Source organism: Triturus cristatus, chromosome 4_1, assembly GCF_964204655.1.
Source record: "Triturus cristatus chromosome 4_1, aTriCri1.1, whole genome shotgun sequence".
NCBI lineage: Eukaryota > Metazoa > Chordata > Amphibia > Caudata > Salamandridae > Triturus > Triturus cristatus.
In genome coordinates, this window is record NC_140585.1 from 392789060 (window position 1) to 392813199 (window position 24140).

At 44.4% G+C, this 24140-nt stretch overlaps 1 protein-coding gene across 3 annotated transcripts in view; it reads left to right on the plus strand.

The window, feature by feature from the left end:
• The window catches only part of SHISAL1 (shisa like 1), a 607509-nt gene that overhangs the window by 254378 nt on the left and 328991 nt on the right, over positions 1 to 24140 (plus strand). For all 3 annotated transcript variants that reach the window (XM_085652450.1, XM_085652449.1, XM_085652451.1), the window contains one exon: positions 13221 to 13320. In XM_085652450.1, the coding sequence (XP_085508576.1) occupies positions 13254 to 13320 (67 nt within the window). In that variant the 5' untranslated portion in view covers positions 13221 to 13253. The remainder of the gene's footprint in view (positions 1 to 13220; positions 13321 to 24140) is intronic.

Consider the following 24140-nt stretch of genomic DNA (forward strand, 5'->3'; position numbering starts at 1 on the left):
TCGGCCAGTTTCTGTGGGGACAGGGGGCGGTGCGTGTGGCGTTGCGTAAGTGCTTTCTATCCACTTATTGTGGTGGGCTGGCGACCTCCGACATGCTCTCGTATTATCAGGCATCAAACCTACTGGTCCTTAATGAGTGGTGGTATGGTGACCGAGGGGATCCGGCATACGCTCTTGAGCGACACTTGATGGGGTGGCATTCTCTCCATACGATCCTTTATTCGCCGGCGCTGCGGGGCTTGCTGCCGCCGGTTTCCAGAGCAGTCTTTCAGATCTGGCGGCAGTCCTTAAAGAGAATAGGGTGGTGGAACATGTTAACGGGGAAAACACGCTATGGCATAATGGGCGGCTACCGGAGTTGGCGGCGCTACAGGGGTTCGGCGGCTGGGACGACATTGGTATCTCTACTTTGGGTGACGTGACGAGGAATGGATCCCTTAAATCGTTTCGGGACTTGCAGGAGGAATTTGATATGCCCCGGACGCAGTTCTTTCGATTCCTCCAGCTTCGCCATGCATTTGCTCCTAGCCTGGAGGGCCTGACAGACATTCCCGAATTTAGTCCGGTGGAGGCGAAAGTCTTCATGGGCGATCTCGCAACCAAAAAGATCTTGCGGATATATCCGTCTTTGGTCATCCATAGTGCGCCCTCCCTGGATAGGTTACGGACGGCGTGGGTAGACGATGTAGGCTCGTTGGAGGAAGAGGATTGGAGGGAGGCCCTAGCCGCCCCGCAGGGGCGCGGCCATTGCGACGCGCCTCCGTCTGGTCCAGTTTAAATATCTACACCGGGTATACTTCACTCGGGTGCGCCTGTATAGAGCGGGCTTGATCGCCTCACCGGTGTGCCTCAGGTGTGGTGGGGCGGAGGGTTCCTTCCTGCATACGGTTTGGCACTGTTCGTCGTTGGATCGATTCTGGAGGGTTTTTTTTTCGTGTATGTCTGAGGTCCTGGGGTGGCAGCTCCAGCGTACGCCACAGCTGGGGTTGCTTCACGTCATGGATGGCATTGGGTGTAATATCTATAAACGGCACCTCATGTTGCTTGGTCTTACCTTGGCGAAGCGAGACATTGCCAGGCAGTGGAAGGATGAGCGGGCCCCCTCGGTGGCCGCCTGGAAAAATGGTCTGGACTTCTGTATGGGCCTGGAACAACCTATTTTTGTGGCTCGGGGCTGCCCACGCAAGCATTACAAGATTTGGAAGCGGTGGGCGGATTATCGGGGCCTGTGGCTGGAGCCCCCTGCTGTGACTGACGGTATCCCAGTGGGAGTAGGGTAGGACTAGAGTGATGGGGGCTGTTCTTTGGGGAGCCGGGTGCCATAGGGGTGCAGGGGCGGCCTGGGTGAGTCGGGTCTCTACCAGGGTGGATAGGCCGTGGTCCTTACTCTCTTTCTGTGGTTACCGGGAGCGGGTGGGTGAGTGATTTTCAGTGAGCGAAGTGCAACTTGGGGGGGGAAGGGGAGGTGGAGATCCGAGACTATACTATAGATCAAAGAATGTAATTGCTTGGTTTGTTTTCGGTGTTCTCTTTTTCTTTCCCAAAAAACACAAAATGAAAATTGTCCTTTGCGTTGTATCTCCATGTAACTCTGTGCAGTAGTGGCTTCTGGGGTTACAGAGCCCTGCCTCTTATGTGCAAATGACAAATAAAATCTGTTGTTAAAAAACTGCACAGTTAGCCTACAGTAGTAGACCTGTGGTCACGTTTTGCACACTAGTGGTTGTATAATGTGTGCTGAGATCCACCAGTGAGAATTAACTTACAGGCCCTGAGTACACTTTGTACCACATACTGGGAATTTATGGGTAAGCTAAATTTGTCAATTGGGCGTGTAGCCAAATTCAGAACATTTTAGGGAGTACATCACATGCACTGGGGCCTGGTTTGGAGAGTCCCTGTGCACAGAGTAAAATAAAACAGCAGAATCTGAAAAAATGGGGGTGGACATGAAAAAGATGCCTTTTCCTGCATGCGCGATTACATATCTATAAAACGCTATAACACAGCAAAACAAAAAGTGCCATGCTTGCCAAAAAATCTGCAACCTTTGCAGTGTTTTATGCTCTCTCTTTAGTGCCAAATCCATCCTTGTGTACAAAATGGACTCAAGGATGCTTTGCATGCTAAAATACAGCGCCAAATACTGGTGTTTAATTTTGCATATTTACGTGTAATTTCATATAATGATTCTCACAATTTTGAATCATTATGCAAAACAAACTTACAATAACATTAAACTGTTCTCTTTAAATCACTTCTTACTGTAAGTTTCAAACTACATCAAATATGTAACATAAAAAACAAAACAACGTGTGCACATATTTACATTAAAAAAAAACAACTTCTGCAGCAGGTATGTTCAATTGCCAGCTTCTCATTCTTACTTACTATCTAATCTGTGAAGTGTAGGTTATATATAGCAGCAGCTTCTCAGCATCCTGAGCTATCTGATTAGGACTGGATCCTGCAAACTGCAGGCCATACACTTTTCGTGGTATGTTCTCTACTTTCAGAAAACTATTTCTTGGCCACTTTACTTAAACTCTAGAACATGCAGTGTAGATAGGAAGGGCTCCATAAATAAGAATTTATTTTCAGACTATCTCCCTTCCTCTCTTTCACAGGTAAAACTACAAAACTTCCATCCTTCTGAATCTTCTCGCACCCTTTCATGTGAGATTTGTCACCCCATCATTACATTTATTTAAATTCATAAACATTCCCAGAAGTGCGCCTGCAAAGCTGCTTCATGCACATTTTTCCAGTTGGACTACTGAGAAAGTCATGTGGTATCTTTCACCAACTCAAATTCACACTGTGCTTTATTGTACATACTGTTGTATTCAGTACAGGAGAAATGGCATCTGCTGTACTAATGCATATCTTTGCATTTCTTTTTTCTCTGGGTGGTGGGGGAGGATCTTTATCCATGTGGCTAAAACCCTTACTTTACACCCCCAGCAAATCTGCAGGCTTTTCAGACACTTTCCATCCTGAAAAGGGATCCACCCCAACCCTTGCCTGGAGGACATTTCTGACCATCCCCAGGGAATTAAAAGGTTAGATTTCAGTTTGTGAATGATCAGGAATGTGCATGGTTGTGGGCATTCACAACCTACTCGGCTAACCACACCTAGAATGCCTACTTCCTAGTCCTTGAGTGGGATTTACTACTGTAGATTTTTTTACTCCCGCAACACAAAAATCTACAGTACTAAAGTTATTTACACCTATGAGGAATATATTTGTGAATTCCTGGCAGCTGTAAATAAGTTATTTTCAAAAATTATATACTATAAACTTACATTAACAGATGATAACTTTGTAAAACTGTACATGACCACACGCAGATTACTTCACTTCAGTGGTCCACCTTGCCAGATGATAGACACATCACCCTCTGAAGCCTTTCAGATGATGTCTAAGCTTCCAAGACTCGGCACCATGGATCCCCCTCTCTTTTTCAAATTAATCAGTTCTCTCGCATCAGTTACTGATCTCGGCGTTACTTTCTTTTTGTGCACAAAACACCCACACAAAGTGCTTTGAAGTGGTCTTTGGGCAAGAGGAGTGATACAAAGAACTCCCAAAATAAATGTCTTATTGGGAAAAGTGAGAAAGAATGAGTCATGAACGGGATGGTATGGCATGAAGAAGAATCTATTTTACTTTTTAGCAAAGTTCATGTAATCAACACCAAAAACATGCACAGAGACGAGCTGTCGTTCAGCCTAGTTTCATTTGGGTTAGCCCCCTTCGGCCATTGTTTAAAGAAAGTGTCATTCAAGTTTTGGATCATTCCAAGTAGTATTTCTGTCTCATTGTTAGCTATTGGGGCCTACCTAAGGAGAGCTTCCCTTTGCATGCATACCCTTCAATGAAGGTGAATTTGTGTTCCTAAAGGTGCCCTCACGCTCCTTTAGCTTTTTTACCAATGGTAATTTCTCCCATAAATTTGACTTTTCCCCTAAATGTGAGTTTGCTCCAAAATGCGATGCAACAAGGATACTTACTCTGTACCAACATTAATTTTGCACATAAGTAATTTTGCATCTAAAAGTGATTTTACGTCTACATGTAATATGTGCTTCTAAATGTTTTCCACACTCATTTTGATATTGCACAAAGGGTGAATTTGTACCTCCGTGTCCTGTGAAGCAAATGTGAGGTCATAATAATGCATGCCTTTTACATTGTTACTACTGCAATTTTGATTTGTACTGGGTGATTTCTCACCTAAATGTCACGCCACAATTGTGGTGACTTTGCAGCAAGGGTGATTCTACTCATTAATGTGTTTGTGCACCTAAATACAATGTTTGCTCCTTAATGTGTTTTTGCACCAAAAGGGCCTTCTCAAGCCTACTGCTATTGCACCAAAGTCCATATTTACCTAAATTTGTTTTTCTACCAAAATGTATTTTTCCTAAGAGTGATATGTGCTCCTAAATGGGATACCACAAACATGCTCACTTTTGCACTACCTGTGATTCTGTACCTAAATTGTGCTTGGATTTTAAATAGGATTTGTGTTCCTAAATATTTTCTACATTCTTGTTAATGTTGCACCGAGGTGATTTTGCACCTAAATGTGTTTGTGAACTTAAATTTGATTTTGCTCCTAAAAGTCTATTTGCACCAAAAGTGTCCTCAACATCCTACTGGTTTTGTGCCAAGGACTGTTTTGCACCTACATATGTTTCCACAATCGTGTGATTTTCCTAAAAGCATTCCCACATTTTTAATGATGTTGCACCAAGGGAGTTTTCAACTGAATTTGATTTTGTACCGAAGAATGTTTTCCCCTGTATGTGATTTGTGCTCCTAAATGTGAAAACACAATCCTGCATTACTTTGACCCTAGGGGAATACGGTTCCATACACAGAAATGTCAGCAACACATCACCCTGTAGCAAAAGGGCAAGTTAATTATCTAATCATGGATATCAACCGCCATACTTTTACCATATTTTTTTATGCTCTACAGCAGTGATTCTCAGGTCAGGGGGCCACATGCAGCCCTGATGACCTTTACAATGGGGCCCCTGAAAGCAGCACTCCACTGCTGTTTACTAGAGAGATGCAAAGAATAAAAATATGTTAAACAGGCAAGCATTTATTTAAAGGTTAATTGGTGTCGGAGGAAGGAGCACCTTCATTATATTTTTAAAGCCATCTTGCAGCAAAAGCAAAAATATGATAGTCTCTTCAAAAATTGTATTTAATTAACGTGCAGAACCTTTTCACTTCAGTACATCAGGTTACATCGACACCGACTAGGGGGTGCTTCCCTGGCCGTTCTTGCGGCCCGGGCTTGGTATGCGCAACCGCTGGCGCGTCGCAGTGTGGAAGATCCAGCAGTTTTCAAAAAATTGTTTAAAACTCATCTTTTTGTCTGAGTTTCTGGTTATGCTTTCTGATTCCCTATGCTCGCGCCGGGACACTCCTTGGAGTAGCTGTGCGTGTTAGAAGACTAGCTAACATAACATAACATAACATCAGTGTGTTTAGAAGTATTATTTTCAAATTGATGGTTTTCAAACCTGAATTTAGAAACATTAATTCTCCCCCCTCCCCCCCCCCCCCTCGACAACAATGCTAATGGTGAACTAAAGAGGGAAGTTAGTTGTTATGTGCACTTTTTGGGTGACCTGGGTTCCTAATATACAAGTAAAACATTATATTTTATTAAATCAAACGCAGGGTAAGGTTTTCTATAGGGCACATCCTGAAGTCATGTATTTCTAGGTCCTCATATATGTGATAATGATAATAAAGGAGGGAAAGTGAAATAAAACCATTGCCTATGATCACACAATTTGTGAAGTGGGGAAGCTGGGATTAATCCCAGGTTTTCTGGTTTCTCATTGTGCAGTTCAGCAACTAGATGCCTGTGCTTTGCCTACCTTACACCCACCTTGCCGCCAATGCCCACCCCCTCGGCCCCCACCACCGGCCCAACTGCACCGCGGTGGCATCAATGCGGCCCTCAGTCACATCACAGACCTCACTTTTTGGCTCCTGGGAAAACGTTTGCGAGTACCCATGCTCTACAGGCCCCAAAACATCTACAATGGGCAGGGATGGTAACATTGACATCATTCCTACTATGTCTACTGACCCTGGTACCACTAGCTCAACCTCCCTCTTAGGTAAAAAACAAACAGCATAATGCCAGCATAAATCAAGGTATTCTGTGCCATAACTTGAAACAAAAATGATACTACAGTGACACGGACCTCAATACTGTCAAGGACCAAGCTTGTAGACCTCCTTGAAGTTACTACTGTCTCTTCATATAGATTCGTCAGGTCAACCTATGTCCCAGTTCTATCTAGCTACTCCAAAACAAAAGCTCGTCAACTGACTCGACACTGAAGGACTTGACCATCCATAATCATGATTAGCTAATTTCACTATAATTCATTACAGTCACTTAGTATTGGTCTGAGGACAAATCTTTTATCCACCCCCCAGATGATCAGCTTACCATCAAATGTGAGCTGGATCATAACTCTAGTTAAACCTCTCTCAACACACCTACTCATGAACAGCCCAGCACACACACCAACCCCAGTGCAACAGAACATTACTTGTATAATTCGCTCGCCACATCTGAATACACTGGCCCCATAGTACATCAAATTTTCACAGAATACAAGGTTTTTAGGCCCTTATTCCAAAGATCAATCCGACCAAGCAACTCAGAAGAACCCCACTTAGTGACCAATCAACACATGACATTACATCTGCCTTACTGCACTGCAGGTCTGTGGTCAATAATTTAACTGACTTATTACCTCATTAAAGACATTGACCTTGCCATTACAGCCCTCATGAAAATCTGGCACTACTCATCTTCTGCACTACTGCCACCTTGCATCCTCCACCTCAAAGAGCAGAAACAACTGGGAAATGTTGCTGTTACCCAACAGAAGTCCCTTAAATGCAAACTAATCCCCTGAATAAACTCTTTAGAATTCATGTGCCTCATTATGGAAGCACCTAATTAGCTGAGGCTGAACATTTACACTGACAAATTGGTAGCAAAATTAATTTTATAGAAGTATTTTTTTTTGTGTGGAGTTCATCATGTCACGACGAATTTTCCTGGGCAATTTAAACCCCCACCAAGAGAACAATGAAAACAGGGACACACTTCCTCAAATCCTTCCTGTCGGACACCAACCTACTACATTATACTTTCCTTACTCACAACCAGGAGTCTACCCTGGACCTGAATTTCATTAATAAAAAAATACACTGAAAAGACAGAAATAGTCAGGTTGCACAGACACACAGCATGAATAGCCTATGAACATGTTTTCGTACCTGTGTGTGCATGCATTCGCACATTACAGCCACACGTATTGTCTTTGCCAATGCTTGTTTAAAGCTGTGACAATACAATAAAGACAATATCCATGTATCCTTAAGTGTTTCAGTGCCCAGGTACAGAGAGTACTTTGTTGAACGACATTTTTTGTCAATTGAAGAGGTCCGCATGAATGCATTGCCGTTGGTTTCTGTGGAACAGCACAGTTACCAGCGCTAATGGTTTATGGGATGCTTCGTAGCCAACGTGACCTAACAACACAAAAATAGCGATCGTTAGATGGTTTATTATACTCAGGAGTGAGGCAGGGATCGGGCTATAAATGTCACAACTTTCATTTTCAGAGAGGTTTACAGTCCGGTCGTCGTGTTTTAGGGCAGGTCTGTGCGTGAGTCCCTTTCGCTCGCCTGACTGCACACTGACTCATTTATTCCTCAAGAAAAGTCTCCGTCTCTGAAAGAAAACACGAATCCACGATAATGTGCGGTTGCAAAGACTCTGCTATATGCTCGCTGCCCTTCACGTCAGAGAGGGTCGGGTTATTATCACAAAATGGCACACGTGGCTTTCCGTAACAATTTGGAGCCCAGCGCATACGTCGGCGCCATAGCTTGGCTAAGAGGGGTCGTTCTGAAGCTACGCGTTGATGTATTTCTATGCTGCTTATTATTCATTTGAATTAACGTTTCCAGTCTGAAATGTTTTTAATATTGTTGCACAGTATGTCAGTCTTATTCAAGCTAATAACTACCATGTGATGTTCAGTACACAAAAGGAGCCATTTATCCATCCGACAAAATGAGACAAAAACAGGAAATGTCATTTAAAAAAATTGTTTGTCCGTTTAAAGTAGTTTAATATAACTGTTGTTGGCTAATGGCAGGCTAACTATGCTTCCGTGATTCCAGCTCATTACAGCGGATAAATTAAAATTGTAAAAACTTTGTTCCACCTGTAAAACATAGGCATCTCTAGCTCAACACTGGCCGCGCTGGTCCCACTGAGGTGCTTTCTTTAAATTATTGTCACCCTCATCTAATGTGTGAAGAAATAACAAGTGCACTATACTACTTGACCATGACGGTAGGCCTGGGCGAAATGTTGTTGCATCAATCACATAACTGAGGAATGCTTGCAAGCAGTCTAACTACTGGCAATTGTGCTGGGTGGCAGTCCAACTCATCGCTTTTCACCCACTGTGCCACTCTAGACAAAGACCACCGTACCAAAATCAGTACTAACCATGCTCCTCATTGTAACAGTCCATTCTGAACTGCCAGATGAAGCCCCCTCCAAAAGGGAACACAAGCAACCCAAGACCAGTTTTTTCCGTACTAGGCCTCATCAACAGGGCCGGACAGGGAACCAAAACTGGCCCTGGCAAAGAGCTCGGCCGTCCCCCCAGGGAGCGTCCGAGCTGTTTGCCAGGGCCGGTTTCGGTCGATTTTGTTGGAGGGGCCGATTATGCAGCTATGCTGCAAAAACGGCCCTGTAACAATAAACGGCCCCCAGGGGCCCAAAATCGGCCACGCCCTGGCGGCCCACCGGGGAAACGCCCGGTGCCTGCTACGGCCAGTCTGGCCCTGCTCATCAGTGAGGCATAGCTTGGATTCTATGAAACAGTGAGCAACGGTATCCACTTCTACATCATAACCGCCCATGACATCCCCGTTAACCAGACCAGCTCCTATCAGAGGAGCTGGAACAAGGTAACCAAGAACCTCTGGACTGGCTCCCTTTGCGCTTCCACCCTAGACACCACTCCCAATCTCGAGGTGGCCGTTAAAAAGATAAACACTTGGATCTATGAGTGCTGCAACAGAGTCACCCCCACTGCAAGACCTGGCAGACCCACCAAGCACACCAGCTGCTTCACCCCAGAACTCAAAGCCACCAAAAGCACATGCAAATGACTGGAAAGGATTTGGCGCGCCAGAAAATAGCCTAGTGACAGAACTAACTTTAAACTGGCTCTAAACCATTACCATCTACACCTGCAAAAAGCAAAAATGGACTCCCTGACCTTACACCTCGAAGCCTGCCCCTACCACAGCAAAGAACTCTTCAGCATCGTCAGAGAGTTCCCCAACCCCTCAAGCATGCGAGAACACCATCACCCCCTCCCAGACTCTATGCAAAACCCTTGCAAGAGCACCATTATAGGATTGTACAATACTTTAGTCACTAAACTCTCTTCCCATGACATAAATGCTACGTATTACCTGTCAGAACAACAAGTGAATAATGCACTGAAGAACAGTGGTCTGGCTTAATGGACACACACAAATAGCAGCAGACAGAATCAAGACTGATATTCTCATACTATAATATACTACCCAGTTGGTACTGGACACCATCATGTTTACCTAAATTGGGTCCAAGCTGCAGCTCTTGCTGGTTGAGAGTCGATCAAGATGAGGGCACACTCTGTTATATTCTTTGGTCATGTCCACTACTATTGAACTACTGGACAGAGATATGAGATATAATGGAAAACCACAGCTCAATACCTTTGTGACCCTCCATGACATGAAGACTGCTTCATGACTTATCAGATATTCCTGAAAGTCCATTCTCACAGTGGGCAAAATATGTATACTACCCTATGGAAAAGCAATAAGGCTCCCACACATGAAGAATAGTTGATAAAACTCTGCCGCTTTGCTTAATATGAGAGAATAATTTACAAGTTATATACTTATGATATATGGCTATATTCAATAATATTTGAGCCCCTGTGCTTGAATACGGCCCCAACCTTAAAAGTGCCCTGTCAGTACTCTTTTATGCAACCCGACTGCTATAAGCATGTTTACACCATATGCCTATAAATGGCCATTTCATTGATTAGAGTCTTCCTTCTTTGACACACGGCAGTTGTCCAAGTTGCAAAATAAGTGACAGTGAACACTTGTTTTATTTTCCTTTAGAATTATTAAACTGTACAAGATCACTTTGACAATCCTACTGTTAAATGTTCAACAAGCTACACTGCCGCATGCCCTCCTGCATTCGGAAGCCCCACTTGGATTTGTGCATGGAACTATGAAACCCCTAATAAAGCATTCTTAGAAAAAATAAAGTTGCGGTGACAGCGTACCTTGCTATGTAAATCTTTAAAATGACCAGATCATGTTACCTGTGTCAATGAGAGTGTGGTCCCCTGACCACTCTTGTAAAAAGTTCTGCTATTATACGTACTGCAGAACCTAGTGCAGACATTCCTAGCCTATCAAGTGGGTATATGTGTTGTACATATGCTGTACATGTGTAGTAGTAAAGTTCTATGGGCATATGAGTCTGAGCAATCAAGCCACTGGGATCCACTTTATAGCCCCTAGTTCAGCATTGCACTAGGCAGAAGGTGGGGACAGCTTCCATCCCTTGGTTTAAGGGCGGAGATCCTGATGCCTGAAGTAAGAAGGCTGGCGATGGGGCTACCTATAGATATTCTATGAAGAGTTTGTGCCAGTCCCAAGTTCGCAGGGATTGCTCTGCAGAGAACTCAAAGAACTGTTGTGTAACTAAGGCTGGTGTCTGCCTGACAGCCAGTCTCCTTGTGGTGAGAGTACATTACCTGAAGCTCAGGGTCTGCTTAGTCCCTCAAAGACTGCTGCCTGCTGAGAGAGGGAAAGTGTGTGTCTGACCCTGAAGGAGGAGGTATTGTCAAGAAAAAGCCCAGTGTGTTCCAAGTGTGTTGAGCACCCAGAGAAGTGGCCAAGTACAATTGTAGCACAGACCCAGAAATCCAGTGTTGGTGGTATAAGTCCTCAACCACCACACTTGAAGCCCAGTAGCCCCCGTCACCGGGGTCTGACAGAAGTGTATCATGCTCTTCACTTGTTCCAAGGGACTAGAATGCAAGGGTCTCAGCTGGCTTATTCTGCCTCATGGACTCAAACGCCTGAAGAACGATTGTGTGGAAGAACGATCTGCCAAGTTGGAGGTGGACTGCACACGACTGGACGCTAGGAGCCTCCCACAATGCCTTGTATCTGTAGGTGAGATCACAATTATCTTTTCCAGTAATTGAAATTGGAGGAGACAAGACTTTAAAGCTCCCTAAAAAAACTATCTGACTTGTTAGTTTGTCCCACGCTGTGCTTTTACCTGCTAATTGCAAGGCTACCAAAAAGAACTATCTGTCCCTGTGGAACCCACACCAGCAACACTCTCCTGCCTTAGAAGTGAGACTTGGAATTGTGATTAACTGGCAAAATCACCAGCTTAGAAGTGAAACTGGCAGCTACAGAATACAGCTTCTTCACCAATTCAGCTTTTGGTGCCAAATTTAAAAGCAGAAAAGCTTCACTATTTGCTACAGAGTGTAGCTTTGGCATGCTTGAGCTTTTGGCTCCCAAACCGAAAGCTTTAGCAGGAGTCCAGGCTCAATCTACCCAACTATGCTGAAAAAGTCTCACTTCCAGAACAAAAACTAAGGGCCTGATTTAGAGTTTGCCAGACAAGTAGTCCATCAAAAAACTCAAAGCTATAAGTTCACTTTATTAGAAGTGTATTATGTCCTAAATCACTTCTCATAAGGAGAACCGGATAACGGTAAAGTAACCGTCCACCAGACTCTAAATCGGGCCCTAAATTCCAAAGTAAAACCATTGACCGGTGCAACCTACAAGACTTACCCAACCTCACTCCATCACAATGCCATTGAAATCAAGCCTTGGCCCCAATCAACTGCAAGCAGTGACTTTAATTGGCATTGTTTTTTGTTTAAGTGATTTTTGCCTTAAAACTTGGACAAGTCAAATCTCCAGTTCCCTCAATTTGATTTTTACCTTTTATTGTTTTATTTTGCCTAGTTTTTATTAGGTCTCGCCTGACCCAGCGCATGCGCTGGTCTGGTGAGACATTTTGTGAGGGCTCCAAAAAGTGCTACCAGGCCAGCCTAGACCTACAGTGCATGTGCGCGGGCACGCGCGTCGCGGTTTACCGCGATTACTTTAACTTTCGCGGCCGCTTTGATGTTTGATCGCGATCACTTTCACTACCGCTTTGATGTTCTCCGTGAGGCTTCAATAGATTGCAGCAGTTAAAACAAGCATTGGCATAGCCAATAGGTCTCGCTTTTGGGACCTTATAAGTGTTTAGTTATGCAACTGTTGCATGGCTAAACACTTATAAGGTCCCAAAGGCGAGACCAATGCTTGTTTCTTTTTCTAACTTGGTTTCGGGCCTGTATTGTGTTCTTGGCAGCAATGTTGTTGTGTACTGCTTGAAGCGATCATACATTTCCCTAGGGGTATCAAGGGTAAAGCAATTATTTCCCAGTGAATTGTATTTTGACCTAGCAAGATACTGTCTTATTAACCTAGTTGGGTTTTCCACTCTCGGGTGAATAATTCAAAATCTCAGATCCCAATGATAGGTTTTGTAAAAATATTGTTTTCCTTTTCTGTATTCTTTTTTGTAGTTTTTTTTTTCTTCGGCCTAGGTCAAGTGGGATGAGCAGAAAATGTATTTGAAAACTGTGAAATGCCATGTGTTCTGCAGCCTAAAAGTCTTTACAAGCAATGCTGTTCCGTGACTTTGGAAACTATGGAAAATACTTTGTGTTTCATGTGTGATCTTTATATAAGAGAACATACCTTGCCTAAAGTTTTCACATACTCCAGAATACTTCATGTAATGCACCCAATTTAAAAATATTTATGTACACTTCCCCATGCAGTGAAAAAAAATTGCAATTTGGACCCCACCTTTGGGTCGGGCTGACCTGGTGTATATAAGTATTTGTAATCTCAGGTGATGCCGATTAAAAAAGAATGTGTGCCTTATATGACTTATTAGCTCTCTACTTACCAGGATACATTTAACTTGTATGAGAGGATGACCTCAAACAAAGTTATTGTGTTTATTTCAACAGGTAATTCTCTAATGGCCGAAAGAAAGCAAAACGATGACTAGTTGTGCCCGACAATCCTTCAACGTGCTAACCTTTGCTTTCTTGTTGATGTCATCAACAGGTAAGCCTTTTCTATCTAAATATTTGTACGCATTGCTGAAGCTTGTATTCAAAGAGTGTTCTTAATTTTAGTTTACAAGGATTAAAAAAAAGTTATGACACACAGAATAAGCAAATATAATATGCTTAAAATGTTACACTATGTAAATAATTTTGGCAAACTAAGTAAGTATGCAAGTCCTAGATGTGGAGGAAGGGAGAAATGAGAAGCCAGAAACAGAAGAACAAGGGCAATTATAAAGGTTACGCACAGTGGACGAATGTCAAATGTGTCTTATTGATGACCTCGTGGACGTTTTCTGAGACCCAACTGTCCTGACAAAGTCTTGAAAAGGGCCATTAGTTCAACTAATTAGCATTGATTCTGGAATCTTTTTTTTTTTTAAATGATTGTAAACTTCGAAGGCATTTTGGACATTTGTGTGCGTAGGTGAAACTTTAACAGCCATGCTTCTCCAAAGTATCTTTTCAGAGCTTTAGGTTTTACAGAACATATTGACCAACTTTATTTACAATAATGAAATGAAAAGGAGATTTAGAGAGCGGCAAACATTAACCCAAGGGTGTCAAGGCGCTTGCTCATCAGACAGGATTAAACTTAGCGGTTCGAAAGCAACCTAGAGACTGAACAAGCATGTCTTCAAAGCCTTCCTGAAGGCCAACAGATGGGTTTCTTGTTTCAACCTCATTGGAAGAGAGTTCCCTAATATGGTCGTGCCTACCAGAAAACTTCTTCCACTCCAGGATTTTTTTTTGACCCTGGAAACAATTAGATCATGGGCAAGGGATGAACAAAGATGACAGACTGGAATATAAGGCTGTAGATTCTGTTTTAGGAAACCAGGCCCTATGTCATGCGTGGCCTTAAAAGCAATGCAAAGAGCCTTAAACTCAATTTGTCTCTTTACTGGCAGCCAGTGTAAATCTTTGAGCGCCCTTGATACAGATTTGTGTCTTGGGATGTTCAACAAGAGCCGTGCTGCAGCATTCTGCACCACCTGTAGCTTGGACAGGCACTTTGTTCGAGGATTCATAAAAAGCCCTTTACAATAGTCTGCTCTAGATAGAACAAGTGCTGAGACCACTAGTTTACGTAGCTCAGCTGGAATGAATGGGAGAATCTTTCTCAGAAGCTTTAGCGTGAAAAGGAAAGGGAAGTAACATGATTGACATGACTTTGAAACAAGAGATTAGAGTCAAATATGTCTCCCAGATTCTTCACCTTGATTACTGGCGTTGGTAACGGACCCAACTCCAAGGGCCAAAGATCGGGGGACCAGAAATTGGTGTGGTCACCAAAGAGTAAGACCTCCGTTTTACTATAATTCAGTTTTAAACAATTGGTAGCCATCCAGTCACCAAACTGACGAAGGCAGGTATGAAACTGTGCCATAGTGTCAGTGGGCAAGCCTGTCACTGAGACAATGATCTGCGTGTCATCGGCATAGGAAATAGCCGAGAAACCCAGGGACCTGATCAGCCTCGCCAGCGGTGCAACATAGACATTAAAAAGAGTCAGGCTCAAAGGCGACCCCTATGGCACCCCGCGTGGTAATATAAAATTAGGTGACTTAGACTCATCTAGGGCCACAAATTGCTCCCGGCCGGACAAGAATGACTCAAATAGAGTGAGTGCTGTCCCTTTGATACCGATCCCCCTCAGAACTTCCAACAGTTTCTGGTGGTTCACCGTATCAAATGCGGCGGAAAGGTCAAGCAGCACAAGTGCTGCATTGCCACCTGTGTCAACTGTCTGCCTAATCAGTTCAGATGATGTTATCAGAGCCAGTCCGGTACTATGATTTTCGGAATCCAAACTGGGTGTCATCCAGAAAACCATGCCTCTCGATATATTCTCATAGAATGCCATTCATGGCTTTCTCCACCATGTTTGCCGGCAGCGGAAGTCTAGAGATCGGGTGGTAGTTGTTAGGATCTGCCCATCTAAATTTGGCTTCTTCAGCAGAGGGAGCACAGACGTCAGCTTCTAGCTAGCGGGGAATATACCAGAGGAGAACATTTGATTAAAGATAGGAGTCAAATGGAAGGCAAAAACCTCTAGTAAAAGATGGAAAATGTTTGGGGGGCATGGGTCCAATGGAGAACCCGATTTAGTGGACCGCAGAAGGTTTATTGTCTCTTCCGTGGTCAGTGTCGGGAAAGCAGATAGTTCTGGAAGGTCCCTAGATTCAACGGGGGCTCCAGAGATGATGCTAACAGCCCCAGACATGGCTAAAGCCTCTAATGAGGGTACCGTTTCTTGATCTGTGGATCTGGCAAATCCATTAAAACCCGCCTTAACTTTCTCTTGGAAAAAAGTAGCCACTGTGTTACAAAATGCCTGTTTTTTTGTTGAATCTACCGCCTCAGAGCATTTGGCTAACTTTTTTACCATCGAGAAAAGTTCCTTTAAGGAATTTTTTGCTGTTAGTATGGCCGTGGTAAAATAACAGGTTTTCTCCTTATAAAAAAGCTCTTTGTACTCGAGCAAGGCTAGTTTATAGATAACTTTATCCTCCAGCTCAAATGAGGATCTCCGCTTCCTTTCCAGATGGCCACATTTTTGTTTTTGTAGCCTAAGCTGTTCCGAATACCAAGGTTCAGTGGGTCTAGACCTATGGCTAGAAATGCATTTTGCTGGTAGTACCTGATCTATTGACTTTCTCAGCCATTCCTCAAATGCAGCGACAACTGCAATTGGGTCCTCTAAAAATTGCGGTGGATTTTGGGCTAAGGCATTTTCAAAAGTGTCCAAAGCCCACTTATTCCATGGCCGGACCCTTTTCAGTTGCCTGTTTGTCAATTTCTTTGTCTGAGGGTTTTGTTCAAGAAACGAAAACATAACAGCTTTATGGTCCGATCAGACAAGCAGCAGTGATGGAAGGCATTGTAGATAATTATTACTGGTAAATACTCAGGTCAAGCAGATGGCCCCCAGAATGCATACTGCGGTCACCTACTGGGTGAGGCCCATGCTGTTTGCAATATCAATAAATTGTACAGCGTCATTATCTAATGGATCCTCAAGGAGAAAATTGAAGTCACCCAAGAGTGTGAAGTCCGGTGACTGGGATATTACATCCAGCTGCTTATGTCTTTCAAAAAACCAGCCCGGGAACCCGGGGGTCGGTAGCATAACATACCATTAAAAGTATGGTGGTTATCTATCAGAATTTTGAATAGTAGGGATTCCAGGCAAGACCCATTTTTTTGAGAGGTAAAAATCCCTTTCCATGTATTTCGAAACAGGATGGCCAGCCCACCCCCTCTTTTGCCTGCTCCGTCTTGTCTAAATAGTGTGTACCCAGAGGGGACTGCCATCGCCAAATCAGGGTCTGAGGAGGCATCTCCCCACGTTTCTGTGATGAAAGCCACATCGACACAGTGTGTTTCAACAAACAGAGCAAACACAGATGCATGGTTGCAAAGGGAGCGTGCATTAAATTAATAGGAGTGCCTAACAGTGTCTCATTCTCTCCAACCGATAAATGCTCTCGACAAAGTGATGTCTTGGGTCATTTAGGGGGATTAAAAAAAAAACCACAAGCATAACGCTTAAAATGAGTCACAGAAGAATAGGTGCTAGGGCAGGCTTTTAAATCACACCTACCATTTTTGTTGAGAGCTTGTAATTGTTCTCCGGTATATGTAATTGCAGATGCAGAGTGAGGCCTTGAACCAACAGCAACATTGGCCCTGGGCACGGGCCAGGTGCGGACGGGCGCAGACGGGCTTGCCTTTGGCGCGCCCGCTGGGCGCATCCACTTTGCGACCGTGCTTATATTCCCCCGGCTAAGCATCTAGAGCAACGGGTAGCGAAGGGGGGCACAGTATGTGGTAAAAAAGAGTAGTAGTAAATGATGGCACCATGGTAGTAGGAACAATGTGATCGAGCAGGAGAGCCTAGCCCACTTACTGTAGGAATTTATTCATAATGAATCTTTTGACTTCCAGTTTGAACACCGTCGTTGAGGGGATTCTGCGTACTTCCGGTGGAAGAGAGTTCCATATCTTTGGGGCAGCACCAGAGAAGGCTCGGTGACAAGTTCTCTTTTTGCTAAAGATGAGTGGTTTCGAGAGGAAAGTAGTGGCGCTTCTTGAGGCTCCTTACACCACAAGATAGTTCACGTTTTGCGCCAGGTATCTGGTAGTATTGAAGTGGATGGCTTTGTGCGTCATAACGCCAATCTTTAACTGAATTTGTGCTCGTAGGGGAGCCAATTAAGAGATTTTAGGACTGGAGATATGTGCTCATTGCGTTTGGTGCCTGTAACCAGTCTAGCAGCAGCATTCAATGATACCCTTAGTGGAGCCAGGGTGTATTTGGGAAGGCCATAGAGGGCAGCGCTGCCGTAATCTAGCCTCGGCAGGACAAGCGCTTGGACCACCTGCTAGAAATCAATAAGTGGAAGGAAAGGTTTGATTTTTCTGCGTGTCTTCATCAAGTGGTTTGCTCCCTTTCATATATTGCTGATATGATTTTTCATATTCAGGTACCTGTCCACGGTGACTCCGAGAGATTTAGATGAGTCTATGATGAGAGGAGTGCAGTTGAAAGCAGTGAGGTGACTCATCCAAAGGTCTAGCTTGGGGATGTGGTTCGGAGGGGAGATGAGCAGGAATTCCGTTTTAGAGGTGTTGGGCAGGAGATCGCTCTCAGTTAACCAGTTTTGAGTAGACTTTAGGGTAGTGTTGAGTAAGATGATGTTTTCCGGGGATGCGATTTTCAAATAGAGTTGCGTGTCATCAGCATACATATGGAAAAAAACACCGGTGGAATTTAGCTAGTTGGCTAATGGTTCCAAGAAAAGATTGAAGAGGATAAGGAGATCAGGCAGATCCTTGTGGGACCCCCATGAGTACTGGAGAGGGCTGGGAGAGAGAGTGATTTGCCCTGACTCTTTGAGATCTGTGGTGGAGGAAGGACGAGAAGCATTGCAGCACCTGATCAGAAAACCCATCCTGTTTTGCAGAATTAACCGTGTTGAATGCGGAGGAGAGGTCAAGGAGGATCTGGAGGCAGGATTCGTTTTGATCGAGCATTTTTAAAATGTCATCCATAACATGATTGAGAGTCGATTTGGTGCTGTGCCCCTTCCGAAAGCCGGATTGATGCTGGTTTAGGAGTTGGTAGTTCTCTATGTGAGCACAGAGTTGGGATTGAACGCATTTTTCAAGGAGTTTCGCTAGGGTGGTGATGTTGGAGATAGGTCGGAAGTTATTGAGATCAGCTTTGTCCGTGTTGTTTATTTTCAGTATAGGTCATACCTGAGCTGCTTTTAGGCAGTCTGGGATCGTGCCTTGTAAAAGAGAAGCATTTACAATCCTTGTCCAGGTGGGGATGAGTGCATTCTTGATTTCTTTGAAGATGGCCGGGGGTAACGGGTCACTGAAGTGGTTGGATGGATTTATATTCAGGAGGATCTTTTTGATGTCTTGTTCACTAAATGGGGTAAAGGTGCCGCATGATGCATTGTTCTTGGTGTTGTGGGTGGTAGAATTGCGCTTTTCAAAGGGGTCACAGGGTATGCTGCCTTGGAGGAGGGCAGTAGAGCCTTCTTAGAGGCGAGGTCAGTGGAGATGAGCCTTGACTTCTCAATGAAGAAAGCAGCAAGTTTGTCGCAAGAGGGAGAGCTGCATCCAGGTTCAGGGAGGTTTGGACCTACAACTGATTGCTGTTTGACCAATTTGAAAAGTTTCTTGGGACGGTTTGCCACTTGGTCCAATTGGTGTCTGAAGTAGTTAGCCTTAGCGCTCTTGATTTGTTTGTAGTATAGGCTCCTAACATCTCTTAGGCGTTTAAGTTGGTCCGAGGAGGGATTTGATCTGCACGAATGTTCAACTGTCCTAAGGTTGCGGCGTTTCGTGTTTAAGTTTTCACTATACCATGGTTTGGATATTTTTGTTGAGGCATTTTTATGTTGGAGTGGAGCAATGTCATCCATGATGTTGGAGATGGTCGAATTGTAGGAGTCAGTGAGTAACTGCACCTCAAACAAGTCAGCTTGTGAGGAGAGGGCAGATTTACAATGGGCAGCAAGATCAACAGAGTTTATTGATCTGAGGTCCCTTTTCCATATCTTTGATTTTGTTGGTTGAGCCTTCCTCATCAGTCCCTCCCTGTTAATATAAAAGAGGATGCAGTGGTGGTCTTACCAGTCACACGGGGTTATGGAATCCAGGGTGATGGTCTGCCCTTTCGAGATGAGGTCTAGAGTTTCTCCTTTATTATGGGTTGGTTGGTCACAGTGCTGAATCAGATCTTGATCATTTAAAAAGCTTTAAGGCAAGATACAGCAAGGTCTTTGGGGTTTGCCCAGTGAAGGTTGAAGTCACCATGGAAGATTTGGAACACGGCTGAGTCGACATTGCCAGAAATGATTTCCATTAACTGCTCAATGAAGGGGAGATTGTCTCCCGGGGGGTGGTAGAAGGTGTGAAGTTTGCAAACCGGAAGGTTCTTACTTGAGATGCTGAGACAAAAGTATTCACAGTAGGAGGGCGTAGAGGACTCCACGTGAGAAATCGAGAGTGTGTTCCTATGAATACAGGCTAGGCCACCACCCAATTTCCGAGCTCTGTCTAACCTAATTATATCATGAGTGAGAGGTACTAGGAGGTCTAAAATAGGAGTGGAAGCGGTATTAAGCCAAGTTTCAGTGAGGATGATAACGTCTAAATCCTTGTGTTGGATGAGGTCGAAGATATCGGAGGCGTGTTTAGTGGCTGACAATCAATTTAAGAAGTACACATGTAAGTCGAAGAGGATTAGGGGGGAAGGATGCTGGGTGACGTTCACACGAGTGACGTTGAACTTATTGCTGCCTCTAAGATTGCGAGGAGGTTCTCTGTTCGGGTTAGAAAGGATGGATTGAATTTGTCTTGGCTGGCTCATGTTGGGGTTGGACCAAGTAGGGTAAGAGTTGTGCAGGTCCTGGAGATCCGTGGGCGCAAGGTAGGTCTCATATCTTCTAGGGCGGGAGGGGTCGTTGGGCAGGGGAATGGATTTACAGATGGAGGAGGCTAAAGGCTTGTCAATGGAATTTCTATCACTATAGATATGTCTTCCCCTATGTGGTAAACCTCCCTGGAAATCTAGTTGGAGCACCTTCAAATTTAAAATCAGGAGCAAAAGAGGAAAAATAATTTTTGTGTGCTTTGAGTCTACAATTCTTTCACAGTGAAGTGAAGACTCACAGATCAAAGTGCTGGGCACAAGGTTCTGCAGAATCATAAAAAGAGACCCTAACGCCAGGGTGGACTAAAACAGAGTTAGGATTATGCAACTAATTACTACCTGAATCAATATAGTGTTTACACTGGTCTCTGTTAACAAGAACTATGAAGAATATAGCTCAACCCACTAGTCTTTGAACTGAAATACAACATAGTATAATTTGGCAAAACACCAAGAAAATGTTGACAAGTGCTCCAGCCTATTGTTCCCGGAAGAGATTAAGACCAAACCCCTGGGCCCATTTTCAAATGGGCCGTCAAGCAAATGAAAGCCGTGATTATGTCAGAATTTCCAGATGATGTCTGACAGGTTCTCGTGGCAATTCACCCACTTCCCCAAAATGTAGGACTGCCAGAATCAAAGATAAAGTTCCAGCAGAAATAAATACCCAAGTGAATGGGATACAGAGAGGGAGACAAAAAACTGACACACCAAGGTGTTCTGCAGTACACCTGTTACTTGTGTCACGTCTGGTATCGCAACAATGTTAATGATCGGTTCACTCTGGTAAGAGGTTGTCTATACATGCAAGGAAAGAGCATATGTGAGTTTATTTGTAGTAGTAAACATATGAAACTTGCTAAGATGTCAGTTCCTAAACCTAACTGGGGTAACCAGTAACACTTATACCGAAAGGGAGTCACCGTTCCTAAGTAGAGAGAGAAAGAAGGGAAGTAAGAGGTACTCTTGTCGTGTGCACTCTAATTGTGGGGGGCAGTGTGTCCTCATCTTGATGCCCTCACACACCCCGAAGGATGTCATGCTTCATCATTGGGCTTTTGCTCCTTGTCGGGCCGGCGCTGCAATGCCCTACGGGTCCCCCGAAGGGTCTCGTTTTTGGAGATCTTTTGATGAAGTCTTATGGGTGCGTGTCAGGAATCCCCTCCCGCACATGGATTCCCTCCCACGATGCCACTTCCGTGAACCTGGTGCGCTTGGAGGAGAGCGGACTACAACTCCCAGAATGCCCTCCGGCAACAATTGCCTTATGCAACTCAAGAGTTCTGGTTACATAACACCAAGGGTAACGCCTAGTTTTCATGTTATGCAACTCAAGAGTTCTGGTTGCATAACACCAAGGGGAACGCCTAGTTTTCATGTTATGCAACTCAAGAGTTCTGGTTACATAACACCAAGGGTAACGCCTAGTTTTCATGTTATGCAACTCAAGAGTCATGGTTATACAACGCCGAGAGTACTACTTAAGGAGAAGATCACTGGGACTCGGCGTCGGATATTCTGATCTTTGCAGGAGTACCTGGTTGAGGTACACGGACCCGTTGGTGAGTTGAGCGGCGGAAGGAACATTCTAAGGAGGGGAGGAGAGGTGCTGGCGTGTGCTTCCTGCCCGTGTCCTGTCCCGTTCTGAGAGCCGTATTCAACGTCATTGGGCACAAGTCCCGTTGGTAGAGCCGAAGCTCCCAACGGCCTGACAATTTGGAGAAAACGAGGTTGGTGCGAGCCGAAGCTCCCAACCCTCGTTCCTTGGGTAAACACACGCTTATAGCTAAGACGCTATCCAGGAGGTGTTTCCGCGTCTTAGCCATCGACACTCGTAGGAGAACTGGGATAGGTAGAGCGGCTGCTCCCATCCATTCTCTGTGCCACCATGGGTATCATCACTTAAACCCGGATACAAGAGACGCACACTAGGAGGTGTTCCCAGCGTCTTTGTGTTGTGACAGTACTCTGGGTGATACTGGTAGAGCGGCTGTTCCCAGGTGGTAGAGAGCCCGGCCGGGTGACTCCCACGTGCCCCCCCGTAGATTCCACAACCTTGGAACTATCCTTCACAGCGGTCGAGTGGCATTGTCGGCCACTGCTTAGCACTGTGCCCTCCGTTGGAGCATACCGGGTCCGGTGTGCATGCGGAGGACGGTTAGACGAGCTGTGAATGGGTATCGTACTTTAACTGGTGATTCCAGTGCCGGTATTCTTTGTTGTCTGTAGTTGTTTATCTGTTTATTAAATCATCCTTAAACCTCCATTTCTCTGGGCCGTCGTCTGTTTGTCCCAACCCCGAGAAAGCCAGGACGTTACAGTGCGTGAGTGTAAGTGGCAGTGAAGTCCTAGAAGGTGTATTAAAAAATGGCTGAAGGGAGAGTGAATAATTTTTATTAAGGTGATCCCTCTGTCATTATTAAAACAAAGTGTATGGTGCTGCTTTAAGGGGTATTATGTCCCTTGGTAGCTGGGTAACTATATGTCCCTAGTGGGCATATGTTGGGGTCAACTTGTTTTGTGCTTTAGTGGTCTCAGGGGGAGATCCAGGGTGCTTCGTCAGGACTGAGTAAGAAAGTTGTATCTACAGTGGCCCGAATATTTCGGTGCCCCCGGATAAATGAAGGGAGTAGAACTTCCCTTAGTAGGTAGGGTAAGATCCCATGAGATCAGTGAGGGTCACTTGAGAGGGTTCTCTCAGTGCATCTAGGCTGAGTCACCTGTGTGACTCTCGCTGTCTCCGCCAGTGACACAGCCCTGATGCACCGAGAGAACCCTCTCACGTGACCTTCACAGATCTCATGGGTTCCTACCCTACCTACTAAGGGAAGTTCTTCTCCCTTCGTTTATCCGGGGGCAAGGAAATATTGAAGAAACAACATGGCAAAAATAAGCAAGGTGCCGAACATACTAATGCATAACATAGTCATGAAATTTGTTGGGTAATCTTATTGCTCTGGAGGAAGGAACACGGGTATTAGAATCAAGGCACACCCCACCTTGTTTAGAGCGAGACGCAAAATGTTTAGGCGTCAAAAGATGAGGTGATTTAGGAACAGAAATCTTGTTTTTGTTCCACCATCTCCCGTCCTCCAATTGTACTGTACTCTTGTTAACTCTTACAACAGACTTGAGATTAGAGAACTTGGATTCACCCTTGGGCAAGATCCAAGAACATTTGACCCTAACTCGATCTCCGACTTTCACACTGGGCTCCCTAGAACTATGTTGAATGTACTTGTTTTGGGCTTCTAATCTTTTCCTGCTTGCTTCTTTTATCTTAGCTACTGGTAATTTGAAAACACCCAGCCACTTCCTTAATAACTTAGAAGATGGCAGACGGTCTCTTAGTAAAATGAACGGAGAAATCTCAGTATCGGAATTGGGGATGGTGCGTACAGCTCACAACAAGTTTTTCAGTTTATTCTTGCAATTTAAATTACTGGCTTTAGATAATTGAATGTTGTGTTTGATCACCCCATTGAATCTCTCAACAAGACCATTACTTCTAGGGTGGTAAAGTGAGGTTTTGGTATGTTTAATACCCATGAAGTCTGAAAACTACTCAAATTCTCAAGAAGTAAACTGACAGCCATTGTCCGAAACCACTTCATTGGGAACGCCTTCCCTTGCAAATAAAAATTCAAGGAATTCTAACACACAGGCAGTGGTGGGGACTTTTACAAACTTTAACTCTGGCCAACGACTGTAATAATCCATTAAAACTATACCAAATTCAGAAACGCCGTTGTCAGACAACGTCAAAGGGCCAATAATGTCAATGGCCAGCTTGGACCAAGCCTTGGAAGGAACATCTACAGCCTGAACCTGACTGGGAACCGTCACCTGAGACTTATCACTTA